We start from the raw sequence: 13,838 nt of genomic DNA on the forward strand, positions 1-13,838 counted from the left end.
TGGACTTGCCAGCAATACCCACATCCCATGAACGAATTGAAATAAAATATCTCCTGCAGCAGCACCCCCACCCTGCCGTGTTGTTCTTCTGCTTTCCTCTGGAGCATCCCAGATTATATTCGCTCAATCATTGGTGGCCGTGCCTTATGTTGCTCTGGAATTCTCTGCCTCTCTATCCTTCTTTCAGACGCACCTGAAAATCCACTTCTTCCACTAACTATGGCGTCACCTGCTCTACTTTCTCCTTATGTGGCTCGGTATTAAATGTTTTCTCTTATAATACTACTGTGAAGAGCCTTGGGATAACTCACTACATTAAAGGTGCTATATAAATACAAGTAGTTGTGGTACAGCACACAAGGTGATGTATCTGATATTTGCATACATGTACAGGTGGTGAATGTGGAGTTCTTAATTGGGGAACTAACATCATTCAAGTTTAAAATTGAACCAATTCCAAGTGTGGTAAATGTGTTGCACCCTTTGTGCTAGAGAATCTGGGCCAAGGGGGAGACTAACCTATTATAGAATCATAGAAATTTACAGCACGAAAGGAGGCCATTTCGGCCCATCGTGTCCATGCCGGCCGACCAAGAGCTATCCAGCCTAATCTCACTTCCCCACTCTCGGTCCATAGCCCTGTAGGTTACAGCACTTTAGGTGCACATCCAGGTAATTGTTAAATGTGGTGAGGGTTACTGTCTCTACCACCCTTCATGCAATGAGTTACAGACCCTCTCCACCCTCTGGGTGAAGAAATTTCCCCACATATCTCCTCTAAACCTTCCCCCAATTAATTTTAATATATGCCCCCTGGTTGTTGACCCCTCTTCCAAGGGAAACAGGTCCTTCCTATCCAATATAACCAGGCCCCTCATAATTGTATACACCTCAATTAGGTCTCCCCTCAGCCTCCTCTGTTACAAAGAAAACAGACCCAGCATCTCCAATCTTTCCTCATAGCCAAAATTTTCCAGTCCGGCAACATTCTTGTGAATCTCCTCTGCACCCTTTGCAGTGCAATCACATCTTTCATGTAATGTGGTGACCAGAACTGCATACAGTACTCCAGCTGTGGCCTAACAAGTGTTTTATACAGTTCAAGCAGAACCTCCCTCCTCTTTTACTCTATGCCTCTACTAATAAAGGCAAGCATTCCATATGCCTTCTTAGCCACCTTATCTACCTGGCCTGCTACCTTCAGGGATCTGTGGACCTGCACTCCAAGGTCTCGTTGTTCCTGTACACTTTTCAGTGCCCTACCATTTAATGTGTATTCCCTTGCCTTGTTAGCCTTCCCCAAATGCATTACCTCATACTTATCCAGATTGAATTCCATTTGCCATTGTTCTGCCCACCTGAGCAGTACATTGATATCTTCCTGCAGTCCACAGCTTTCTTTTCATTATCAACCACACAGCCCATTTTAGTGTAATTTGCAAACTTCTTAATCATACCCCCTACATTCAAGTAAGATTATCCTTGATCAATACTGCCACCGCCTCCCCCCCGCCCCCACCCCACACCCCTCTCCTTCCTGTCTTTTTCTCATCCCAATCCTTCCTGAATATATTATAGCCTGGAATGTTTAGTTCCAATTCTTTCCCATGTTTAAGCCAACTCTCCGCTTCAGCAACTATACCATAATCCTGTTTGATTTATCTCTCCATTTACTTCCTGTTCCTTTTACACTATTCTTTGCTCCGTTAATGGATCTCCATCCTCAGCTTGCCATGGGAAACAGTTGCGAATACAACCCACATTCAAAATGCTGTCAATTTCTATTCTTGTGCGTTATTATTAGTGTCTCAGTGGGTAGCACTCTCACACTCTGTGTCAGAGGTTTGTGGGTTTAAGACCGACTCCAAGGACTTGAACACAAACAATTGTGGCTTGGCACTCCAGTGCAGTACGGAGGGAACGCCGCACCATCGGAGGTATTGTCTTTTGCATGAAACGTTAAACCGAGACCCCTTCTGCTCTTTCAGATGGATTGAAAGGATCCCATGGCACTATTTCGAAGAAGATCAGTGGAGTTATCCCAGTGTCCTGGCTAATTTTTATCCCTCAATCAGCAGAAGTAAAAACAGATTATCTGGTCATTATCAAATTGCTGTTTGTGGGAGCTTGCTGTGTGCAAATTGCCTGCTGCGTTTCCCTCATGACAACAGTGACTACGATTCAAAAGTACATCATTGATTGCAAAGCGCTTTGAGACATCCAGTAGTCGTGAAAGGCGCTATATAAATTTCTAGACTTTGTTTCATTCTCTAATTAACATTGTTTATAGATCCACAATTTACTGATTAAATCTAAATACTGACTGATACTGTCCTGTGAGCAGATTGTTTCATTTCCCATCAACAGCCTGTAACATTGGGTTGCGAACATACCAAAAAAACAAACAGAAGAGTTCATCGGGTCCCCGCAGACTGTCCCATACAGTTGTGCTGCCTTCATGTGTCGTCACAGAGACACTCCAAACCCCCAGGGAGTCACATAATCTCCTGGGGGTGGGTAGAATCTGAAAAATTCCTCTCCGGCTCCTTTAGGTCATGGAAAGTAATGCAGGAGATCACACTGTCCCTAGCCATCAGGCTAGCTATCTCTGGTCCCAGGCCATCTCCTCCCCACACAGAAACAGGACCAACTCTCTCCTGAAGGAATACCATCAATCATCGCCCACCGTCAGCGGGAACCTGGATCCACAGGTCCAGTGTTCTCTGGGAAGAGATGAAGCGCTTAACGTCCAACTGGGAAATCTCCACACAAACAACGCTCAATCTTTTCCCTCGTGTATTCTAATGTAGGCGTTTGCCTCTGAGCACTGGTAAACATCTCAGTGCTGAACAGGTCGGGCAGGTTTGTGCCAAAACTCGCTCTGGCTCCTCCCTTTAAACAAACATTGAAACTGAAAGCGGATTGAATCAGGAAGTGCTGAGAGAGAACATGACTTCCCCACAGCAGTCCGAGAGTTTGTCCGAAGATTTAAATTGTCCCATTTGTCTGGATTTCTTCACCGACCCAGTAATGCTGGATTGTGGGTACAATTTCTGCCGCTCCTGTATCACACAGTGTTGGGATAAGGAGACAAACTGCTGCCCGGAATGCAGAGAGGAGTTTCCGGAAATAAACCTCAAGGTTAATCGGGCCTTGGCGAATCTGGCGGAGAAAGTTCGAAAAATAACCGTGAATGCCAAAGATAGAGACAGTAAACATCTCTGTGGGGAACATCAGGAAGAACTGACGCGGTTTTGTGAAACTGACAAGAAACTGATCTGTGTGAAGTGTCTGGTCCCGACAGAGGGGCGGAGTCACAAGACCCACAACTTCGTGGGACTGACGGAGGCTGCACAGATGTACAGGGTAACATGGAGGGTAGAATCTCTGGCAACATTTAAACATCTTGTGTTTAAACTTTACTCTAATTTAATTTCTAATTGCAGGATAAACTGAAATCATCCCTGGAATCGGCTACAAAGAGAAAGGATTCGGCTCTGGACACCGCACGGCGGCAGGGACAGCAGATTTCCGGAGTTAGGGTAAGGAACTGGACAGGTTAGATGCAGCAAGAATGTTCCCGATGTTGGGGAAGTCCAGAACCAGGGTCACAGTCTAAGGATAAGGGGTATGCCATTTAGGACAGAGATGAGGAGAAACTTTTTCACCCAGAGAGTGGTGCACCTGTGGAATTCTCTACCACAGAAAATTGTTGAGTCCAGTTGATGGATGTAGTCAGGAGGGATTTAGATTTGGCTCTTACGGCTGAGGACTTCAGCGAGTATAGAGAGGAGGCAGGAGTGTTCTGAAGTTGCATGATCAGCCAATGAACATATTCAATGGCGGTGCAGGCTTGAAGGGCCGAATGGCCTGCTCCTGCACCTATTTTCTATGTTCCTATGTCTCCCTGTGCTGATTTTCTGGGATCTCGGTTAGTTTTGTTCCCTTTTTCACGGTACATGAATTATGTTTCACATTTCATTTGGTAGGAACAGTCGAGCATTCTGCAGACCCACATCGCATCCGAGTTCGCTAAAATGCACCAGATTCTCAGTGATAAAGAGCAGCGTTTGATCAGAGATCTCAGGGAACAAGAGGGGAATATTCTAAAATCAATGGATGTGAACCTCAGTGGAATCCAACAGAAGTTAAATGGTATTAATCGAGAGATATCCGAGTTACAGAGACAGATGGAGGAGCAAGACACAGTCTCATTTCTGAAGGTAATACCTTGTTTTATTTAAATACATTCAGTGACATCATCTGAAACACAACGTCATGTATGCTGGTCTCACCCAGCTCACCTCGCGACCCCGGCAATGTTCCAGATGTGTCACGGTGCTTGTCCAATATCCAGAAGTGGAAGAATAGCAATTTCTTCCAACTAATTATTGGGATGGTCGAAGTCATTTTCTTTGGTCCCGCCACAAATTCCGTTCCCTCGACACCAACTCCACCCCTCTCCTCGGCCACTGTCTGAGGCTGATCCAGGCTGTTCACAACCTTGGCGTCTTATTTGACCCCGATATGGGATTCCTACCACATATCCACGCCATCATCAACACCACTTATTTCCACCTCTGTAACATCGCCCGTCTCAGCTCCTGCCTCAACATCAGCTGCTGAAACCCTCATCTATGCTTTTGCTACCTATGAACTTGACTAGTCCAATGCTCTCCAGGCTGGCCTCCGATTTTACCCCCTCCATAAACTTGGGCTCATCCAGAACTCAGAGGCACATTTCCTAACTTACACCAAGTCACGTCCAGCCATCACCCCTGTGCTCACTGGCGCAAACTGTCTCCTGGTTAAGAAACATCTCAATTTTGACATTCTCATTCTTATTTTCAACTCACTCCGTGGCCTCTCCACTCCCTATCTCTGCAACCATCTCCAGCTAAACAACCCACCAAGATATCTGTGCTCCTCCAATTCTGAACTCTTTGCACATCCTAAATTTTGTAACAAGTAGTGTAAGCGGTTTTGATCCTTGCCCAATTGCTAGATGGACGGTTCGAATCGCCTTACGAAAGTTCCAGATCCGGGAATTATTATTCAGAGTGTAAATGAAATGAGTCATGGTCAGTGATGGGCCATCCAACCCATATGTATTGGGCTGATGGCTCTTAATCTGGGCATCTCTCTCAGTCTTTGTGTTGGGAAAGACCTGGCTCCTCTTTGTCTGACCAGGCTAGTGGGTTCATTGTTCTGCTTTCCTTCGGAGATGCAGGTGAGAAATGCTTTTGCATGTTAGAGTGGCGTTGTCAGTGGCCCCCCTTCCTGGCCGACAGCTCTTTTGTCAATATTCATGGCCCCCTTCCTTTAGCTGGGACTGGTGGGCAAACCCGTTCTGGATGACTGACAGTTCTTTTGTCACAGCTAACTGCCATGCAGTCTCTGGAGTTTTACCAACACCAGCTTTTTTACTTATCTGCACAGGGTGATCCCACCACAGGGAAAATACCCTCAGAAAAGCCAATAAAGTCCACGAAATATTCTCGACTGAGTCCATTCTTCAAAACCGAAACTTTGTAATCTCTTCAGTAGCTCCATTGTTTGTTTCTACATACCTTGTCTCACTTAAATAAGTCCATGATATTATATCGTGTTGCCCCATAAATTGATTTTTTTCTTTCTTCATATTTACATTTCCTGATTCCAGGCAGCATCCGAGACCATCTGTGCTGTCTCCACATTCAACCCAGATTAGCGTCCCTCTGGTGTGGAGCCTAATACTGCATCATTGCCTGTTTATTTTCTCTGCTATATCCCTTGTGATACAACCTGTTATGGCGATAGATTTAGATGAGGAAAGGCAGGAGTAGGCTCGAGTGGAGCATCAACGCCGGCATGGACTGGTTGGCCCGAACGGCCTATTTCAGTGTCGTTTATCCTCTTTAATCCTATGTAACCTCGTATCTTGTTAGGTTTTGTTAAACAGCCTTATCAACCCTGGAGCTGCCTTTAATGCTCTGTGAGCCTATACCCCCAAATCCTTCTGCTCTTCTACCACACCAAGCCAACATCCATTCGGTGTGGGATTCCTGCTGTTACTTCCCCTGTCTCAGCCCACACTTACTGGCAGATAATTCTGACCAACAAAAATTTAGCCCATTCACGCATGTTCTTATTAACCCTTCACCACTTCTTTTGGTCTTGTATCAAATTAATTCTAGCCCCAGAACGAATCACTGTGGGACCCCACTGCCCACCTCTATTCGCCCTGAAAACTCACCCTTAATTGCTATTCTCTGATTTTATCCGAAGTAATTTCTAATCCAATTTGCTATCCTCCCCGAATTCCATATCCCACGAGCTTCTCTAGTCATCGCCTGTGTGGTACCTTATCAAGGCTTTCCTAAACTCCATGTACATTGCATTCACTGTATTGTCCCATCAACCATATGTATTCGATCCTCAAACATATCTATGAAGCATTTCCAACAAGATCATCTCATTTGAAATCTGAGCTTTAATTTAAATAGGCTTCTTGCTTCATTATTTTACCATGGACCTCAAAAACTACTAGCAATTGCATTCTGTTTTAACAGAATACATTTATTCTACATTGTTCGAATCACTTTTTAAAACATCCCATTTTTGATGTTCATTTCTGTGTATCTATCTTTCTTCCATTGCCTCAAGCTAGTTAGCTCGCTACTCGTTTTACTGAAATCTGCCTCACTGCATTCTCATTTTCTTCCGACCGTTTCCATTTCATTTCGATCTTAATAAGCTGTGCACAAACAGTTTGCTCATATACCTGATCATTACTTACAACCGGACCAGGCACCTGAAGGCACCAAAGTGACACTCAATGCCCTGAATCCAAGCGGTGTGAGATCCCCAGGGAGAAGCGCCCATCACGGTGCTACATGCACAGCGTAACTCCGGGTTGTGGGAGGTCCGGTTCAATAATTGCTATGGAAGTTCTTCCATCTCTCAGTTAGCTTGTGTAGAAAGTAGAATCGATCACATAAGAACATAATAAATAGGAACAGGAGTAGGCCATACGGCCAGTCGAGCTTGCCCCTCGGTCAGCAGTCCTGAAGGTTACATATAAACCTATGAACAATGCCGGGAAGCAAAGAGTACCCAGCCCAACCAGTCCACCCCACACAACTGCGACACCCCTTGCACCGAAACATTCTACACTCCACCCCAGCCAGAGCCATGTGATCTCCTGAGAGAGGCAAAAACCAGATAAAAATCCAGGCCAATTGGGGAACAAAGCGTGAAAATTCCTCTCCGTCCCATCCAGCCGATCGAAACTAGTCCAGGAGACCACCCGGGTCGTATTTGATGCCCTGCATGACTTACGATCGTATCTGCGCCAGCCAACAAATGGTTATCCAGTCTAATCCCACTTACCAGCTCTAAGTCAGTAACCCTGCAGGTTACGGCCCTTTAAGTGCCCATCCAATCACCTTTTAAATGTGATGAGGATTCCTGCATCCACCACCCTTCCAGGCCGTGAGTTCCAGACCCCCACAACCCTCTGTATCAAGAAGCCCCCCCCCTCAAATCCCCTCTGAACCTACCACCAACCATCATAATACTATGGCCCCTCATAATTGATCCCTCCACCACGGGAAATAGGCCCTTGCTATCCAGGATCCTCACAATGTGTACACCTCAATGTCCCTTCTCAGCATCCTCTGTTCCAATCTTACGTTTAGGTATTTTACAGCCTTCTGGACTCAACATCGAGTTCAACAATTTCAGAACATAACCTCTGCCCATATTTTGTTCTCTGCCCTCATTTTTTTTTAACAAACCACCCTCCCCTCTTTTACTTTTCTTGTTTCTCTCTTTCCCAAGGCAGCTGGAAGTTATTCCACCATTCACACACCATCTCGGCTCATATTTTGTTTCCTAACTTGTGCTATTACCAGCTCAATTTGGCGATCATCCCTGTTGTCTCTAAAATTACTCCTGTCTTCCAGAGTATCACAGACCTTCCGTTTTGTTCTTCCCTCCTCTTCCCCTTTCAGTGCCCCTCCATTTATTTAACAATCTGTTTATTTTCGGAGGTTTTCAGTTCTGACGAAGGCTCACAGACACAAAACATTTACTCTGTTTCGCTCCACAGATGCTGCCTGACTCACAGAGATTTCCAGCATTTTACTGTTTTTATTAATTAACTATTTCTCAGTTGGTGCCATGTGTAGCGTATGACACTGATTCTGAAATTTTGCCCCCAGACCCTCCCTGTGAACTCAGGTCTGTGTTTCTGTTTTATTTCAGGAGGCAGCTTCCCGGATGAGAAGGTATGAGGTTCACTTTACTGAATTGTTATTTCACCTGTTAAAGGAATGCACTGCGAGAATTCTAGAGTTGAATGTTTCATATTTTTAGAATCAGTGACGAGGGTAATCTCCTTTCATTGGACGGCTGGAATCTGCCGCTGGGAATATTCAAAGGGCCCGGTCAATACAAAGCGTGGAAAGAAATGATAGAGAACATCAGCCCAGGTAAAACGTTTTCAGCACCCCAATTTCAGACTTCGTAAAAATCTCGTTGCGTGAATACATCGAAATAATGAAACACAACTTCTGTATTTGTGCAATTAAATACAAAATATTATATAATAATCTCCAAAAGGAGATTGAAACTGGTGTGTGAAATCAGTGTAACTGTTTGTGACCCTATATCAGATCCAGGAGTGCGGGTTCGATACAGAAGCAGTGTATGGTATTGACAACACAGAACAATGTTCTCACCCTTCAGACTGACGGTGACTGCAGCGTCAGTAAAATAGCCAGATTGCTCATCACAAAACAGGTTCAAGATATAACGGAATCCATGATTCCTCCTCGCCTGGCAACACGTCCCACCCCCCATCCCACGGAACTCACCCGACTTTGAGGGGCACATCGAGAGGCGTGGGAGATTGGAGAGAGGCCGAGAAAAGGTCCGTTTGTCGGAGTAGTGTGAGTTCGTCGAGGAAACGCGGGAGATTGGAGGGAGGCCTATAAAAGGCCCATCATTCTGAGCGGTGGGAGTTCATCGACCAGGCGGAGGAGATCGGAGGGAGGCCTATAAAAGTCCCATCAGTCACAGTCGGGGAGCGGCAGTCGAGGAGGAGCCAGCTGGTACACCTGTAGCAGGGTGAGAAGGCAAAAAAGGACGGAGAAAGAAATCGAAGGGTGACGTCACAGCCAAGGGGGTAAGTGATTGGCTCGTAATTGGTGAGTAGTTTTTCTTCATTTACTTTTTCTTTATCAGTAGGTAAACTTTATCATTGTTGCCAAATTAAATAAAGTTAATCTAAGGGTTAAGTGATGGCAGGAAAGCTCGGACACGTGTCATGCTCCTCCTGTGCTATGTGGGAACTCAGGGACGCTTCCAGAGTCCCTGATACTACATGTGCAGTAAGTGTATCCTGCTGCAGCACCTGACAGACCACATTGCGGCACCGGAGCTGTGCATGGATTCAGTCTGGAGCATCCGCGATGTTGAGGATGTCGTGAAAACACGTTTAGTGAGTTCGACACACCGGACCTAAAGTTTACACAGCCAGATAGGGAATGGGTGATCAGCAGGAAGAGCAGTGGAAGGAAGGTAGTGCAGGGGACCCCTGTGGTCATCCCCCACCAAAACAGACACACCGTTTTGGGTACTGTTGGGGGGATGAATCATCAGGTGAGGGCAGCAGCCAAGTTCATGGCACCGTGGGTGGCTCTGCTGCACAGGATGGCAGGAAATACAGTGGAAGAGCTATAGTGGTAGGGGATTCTATTGTAAGGGGAATAGATAGACGTTTCTGCGGCCAAAATTGACATTCCAGGGTGGTATGTTGCCTCCCTGGTGCAAGGGTCAAGGATGTCTTGGAGCAGGACATTTTGGAGGGTTAGGGTGAACAGCCAGTTGTCGGGCTGCATATAGGTACCAACGTTATAGGTAAAAAATGGGATGAGGTCCTACAAGCTGGATTTAGGGAGCTAGGAGTTAAATTAAAAAGTAGGACCTCAGGATTGCTACCAGTGCCACATGCTAGTCAGAATAGGAATTGCAGGATAGCAAAGATGAATACGTGGCTTGAGGAGTGGTGCAGAAAAGAGGGATTCAAATTCCTGGGACATTGGAACCGGTTCTGGGGGAGGTGGGACTGGAACAAACCGGACGGTTTGCACCTGGGTAGGACCGGACCCAATGTCCTCGGGGGAGTGTTTGCTAGATCTGTTGGGGAAGGGTTAAACTAAGACGGCAGGGGGATGACAACCTTTGCAGGGAGACAGAGTGAAGTGGAATGGGGGCAGAAACAAAAGATAGAAACAAGAAAAGTAAAAGTGAAGGGCAGAGAAACCCAAGGCAAAAATCAAAAAGGGCCACTATGGCAAAATTCTAAATGGGCAAAGTGTGTTAAAAAGGCAAGGCTGAAGGCTCTGTGCCTCAATGCGAGGAGTATTTGTAATAAGGTGAATGAATTAACTGCGCAGGCAGCAATTAACGAGTATGATATCATTGCCATCACGAAGACATGGCTCCAGGGTGACCAAAGCTGGGAACTCAACATAAAAACATAGAAACATAGAAAATAGGTGCAGGAATAGGCCATTTGGCCTTTCAAGCCCGCACCACCTTTCAGTAAGATCATGGCTGATATTTCACCTCAAGACCCCTTTCCTGCTTTCTCTCAATGCCCCTTGATCCCTTTAGTCATAAGCGCCATATCTAACTCCCTCTTGAATATATCCAATGAACTGACATCAACAACTCCAGCCCCCATCCCATATCACTAATCCGACTTTGAGGGGTTCCATCCCACTACACCCTCCCCCAAACCCTGTTCCCTCTCGAGGTCAGCCGCCGTCTTCCCGGTGCCATATGTTGCAAATTTGTTTTGGTAACAATGCTTTGATGGCCCAGCCTGATGATTTATTTTTACAAAGTATATACAGCACAAAAACAGGCCATTCAGCCCAACAGGTCCAAGCCGGTGTTTATGCTCCACACGAGCCTTCTCCCACCCCTCTTCATCGAACCATATCAGCATATCCTTCTGTCCCTTCCTCCCTCGTGTGTTAATCTCGCTTCCCCTTAAATGCTTCTGTGCTATTTGCCTGAACTGCTTCTCGTGGTAGTGAGTTCCACATTCTCACCACTCTCCGGATAAAGAGGTTTCTCCTGAATCCCCTGTTAGATTTATTACTTAATTTTATGTTTTTATGGTGTCTAGTTTTTGTCTCCTCACAAATGGAAACGTCTTCTCTACATCTACCCTATCAGACCCTTTCATAATATTAACGACCTCTATCATTTCACCCCTCAGTTTTCCCATTTCTAGAGCCTATTCAATCTTTCCTGATAATTATAGCCTCTCACCTTTTTGTGCTATTTCCTTGTATATCTATTTTGCACTTCCTCCAATGCCTCTATATCCTAATTATAAAATGAAATACTGTAATATAAAATAGTGCTATATCTTTGTGCATTTATTTGAATACGCGTCTTGCAATCCTTGAGTTTCATCCTCTCTGAATTTGATTAGTTTATCATTAACTTGTCTTTTCCATCTTAAATATAATTGCATCTTATTTGATCTATTTTTCTACTGTCATGTTCAGCTGGCCAGACGTGCTGATCAGCACTGAGACAAAGTAATTTTTCAATAATATGCAGAAAGCTGAGGATTAGAAGAAGGAATGTCACTCAGAGTTTGATTCTGTCACATCAATAAATTATCGGGGAATTTTTCGCGGGATCAGTGGGAAAAATAGCATTTGTTTCAGTGGGTCAAAGGTCTCCAGACGTCATCAGACCCGCAGCCTGCAATTGGCCGGCAGGCCCGCTGGGCGGGGCTTAACAGGTGTAATCAGGGAAGTAATTTCAGACAGCGGGCTGGAGCCAGCAGCGAGTCCGGGACCTGTCACCGACATCGCCCGCCACCGACCCGCCGAGACAGCGGAAATCGCGGCTTAAATCACTGACTGTGTTATTTTAACTTTCCCCCAGCTCCAGCCTCTCTGACTCTGGATCCGAACACAGCGAGTCCCTGGCTCATCCTGTCTGAGGGCCGGACCCGTGTGAGACTCGGAGACAAACAGCAGCCGCTCCCTGACACCCCGGAGAGGTTTGATTACTGGTCCTTTGTCCTGGGATCGGAGGGATTCACATCAGGGAGACACTACTGGGAGGTGGAGGTGGGGAACAAGACTGAGTGGGGTCTGGGAGTGACCCGAGAGTCTGCCGGGAGGAAAGGGGCAATCACCCCGAGCCCAGAGACTGGATACTGGGTTGTGTGGCTGAGACCCGGAAGTGTCTATGCTGCCCTCACCTCCCCCTCACAGACCCCCCTCACCCCGAGTGTGAAGCCCCGGAAGATCGGGGTGTACCTGGACTATGAGGGCGGACAGGTGTCATTTTACAATGCGGACAACATGTCCCATCTCCACACTTTCACCCACACTTTCACTGAGAGAATCTTTCCCATCTTCAATCCGGGGTGGTATGAAGGCGGGAAAAACTCCGCACCGCTGATAATCTGCGGGGTTAAAGGACACTAACATTAATGGGTCTGTTTCCATCATTTTCCCTCCAATTCCAGTTTCTGACTCCATTCCCTCCCCGGGTGTGTTTGTGTGATGAACATTTCCATTTGTATCTCAGTCTGTAATCAGTGTTTGACTGTAACCCCAGCAGGGTCAGGTCACTGAATAACCCTCCCATCCTCACCCTACAACATATCACCCCCGCCCAACCTGTACTGGGATAGAGTCTCTCCCTCCAGGGACCACAGCCTGGCATTCCTCTGGAGATATTACCCAGATCGACATTTAACTTTATTCCCTGTGACCTTCCTTTGACTGCGGTTTTAGCGGAACCGTCAAGCCATTGAATATAAACAGCTCAGCGCCTTCATTAAGGAGCAGAGAGTGTGGGGTGTTGGTGCAATCTGTGCAGCACTCACTGGGGAACATCACAAACTGGGCCCCGTTCCCAGTGCGGGGGGAGTTCATTCTGAGGAGGGAGACTCTGTCCAGAATTCCCGTGAGGGCAAAATCAGGAAGTCCAAGTGCGGGGGGCGGGGGCTGGCAGTGCATCTTGAGGCGGAAACCTGGCGGATGTAAAGCCGGGCTGAATGGAGCTGGTGTGGAACGGGGAAATGCGGGGAGCAGGATCGGCAGGGTGAGCGATTGGGGTTAGGGTTGTGGCTGCTGCCGAACGGAATCCGAAAATATAATCTTCCGTCTTGAAGCAGAATGGTGAGCCGTTGACCAGAAATTCCTGGCTTTGCGGGCAACGCCTGAGTTACGCTCCAGCTGCAGCAAGCGAGTCTGTAACAGTCACTGATTCAAAGACCCAAAATAGACTCGATACTTGCCTTTCACCCTATCCCATGTGCTATTGCTGTCCTCTCTGGCCTGGGGACCACCCATTGTCCCTGCCAACATGTGATCGTTGCTGGAGCTTCTCTGCTCTGATAATGTTGTGTATTGACCACCCACTGGCTGATACCTGATGTTGGTTTTGTGCGGAATTTGATGAAACAAAAATGCTTCACAGTATTTAGATCGTGTTTCAAGTAATATCGTGATCTTCAGGAAAAGGCAGTGCCAATTCCTATGAAAACATCTCCGACAGTGCATCGCCCTCTCAGTGCAGCACTGTGATGCGGTGCTCAAGTCTCTGGAGTGGGACATGAACCCACAACCTTCTGACTCAGAGGCGAAAGTGTTGCCCATTGAGCCACGGCTAGCAACTGTTGAGCATTTTGCTTTAAAACAACAATTAACTCGCTATCTGATCGTTATTAATGGAGAATGTAAGAGAATTGTAAAGGAGATTATATTGCAGAATCTTAATAAAAATGGATTTAAAAGGAACACTTTTCT

General features: G+C 46.3%; 1 protein-coding gene across 2 annotated transcripts in view; it reads left to right on the plus strand.

Moving 5' to 3' along the window:
* Positions 1 to 2,510: 2,510 nt before the first annotated feature.
* The window catches only part of LOC139229611 (zinc-binding protein A33-like), a 52,224-nt gene continuing 40,896 nt past the window's right edge, over positions 2,511 to 13,838 (plus strand). The window contains exons 1-6 of one of the 2 annotated variants that reach the window (XM_070861120.1): positions 2,513 to 3,366; positions 3,447 to 3,542; positions 3,990 to 4,223; positions 8,248 to 8,270; positions 8,359 to 8,474; positions 11,959 to 13,820. In XM_070861120.1, coding sequence (XP_070717221.1) covers positions 2,950 to 3,366; positions 3,447 to 3,542; positions 3,990 to 4,223; positions 8,248 to 8,270; positions 8,359 to 8,474; positions 11,959 to 12,509 — 1,437 coding nt within the window. In that variant the 5' untranslated portion in view covers positions 2,513 to 2,949 and the 3' untranslated portion in view covers positions 12,510 to 13,820. Of the gene's footprint in view, positions 3,367 to 3,446; positions 3,543 to 3,989; positions 4,224 to 8,247; positions 8,271 to 8,358; positions 8,475 to 11,958; positions 13,821 to 13,838 lie in introns of those variants that run through there. The other variant, XM_070861121.1, reaches the window with a different exon arrangement.

The sequence above is a fragment of the Pristiophorus japonicus genome, chromosome 19, assembly GCF_044704955.1.
Source record: "Pristiophorus japonicus isolate sPriJap1 chromosome 19, sPriJap1.hap1, whole genome shotgun sequence".
NCBI classification, from domain to species: Eukaryota; Metazoa; Chordata; class Chondrichthyes; family Pristiophoridae; genus Pristiophorus; species Pristiophorus japonicus.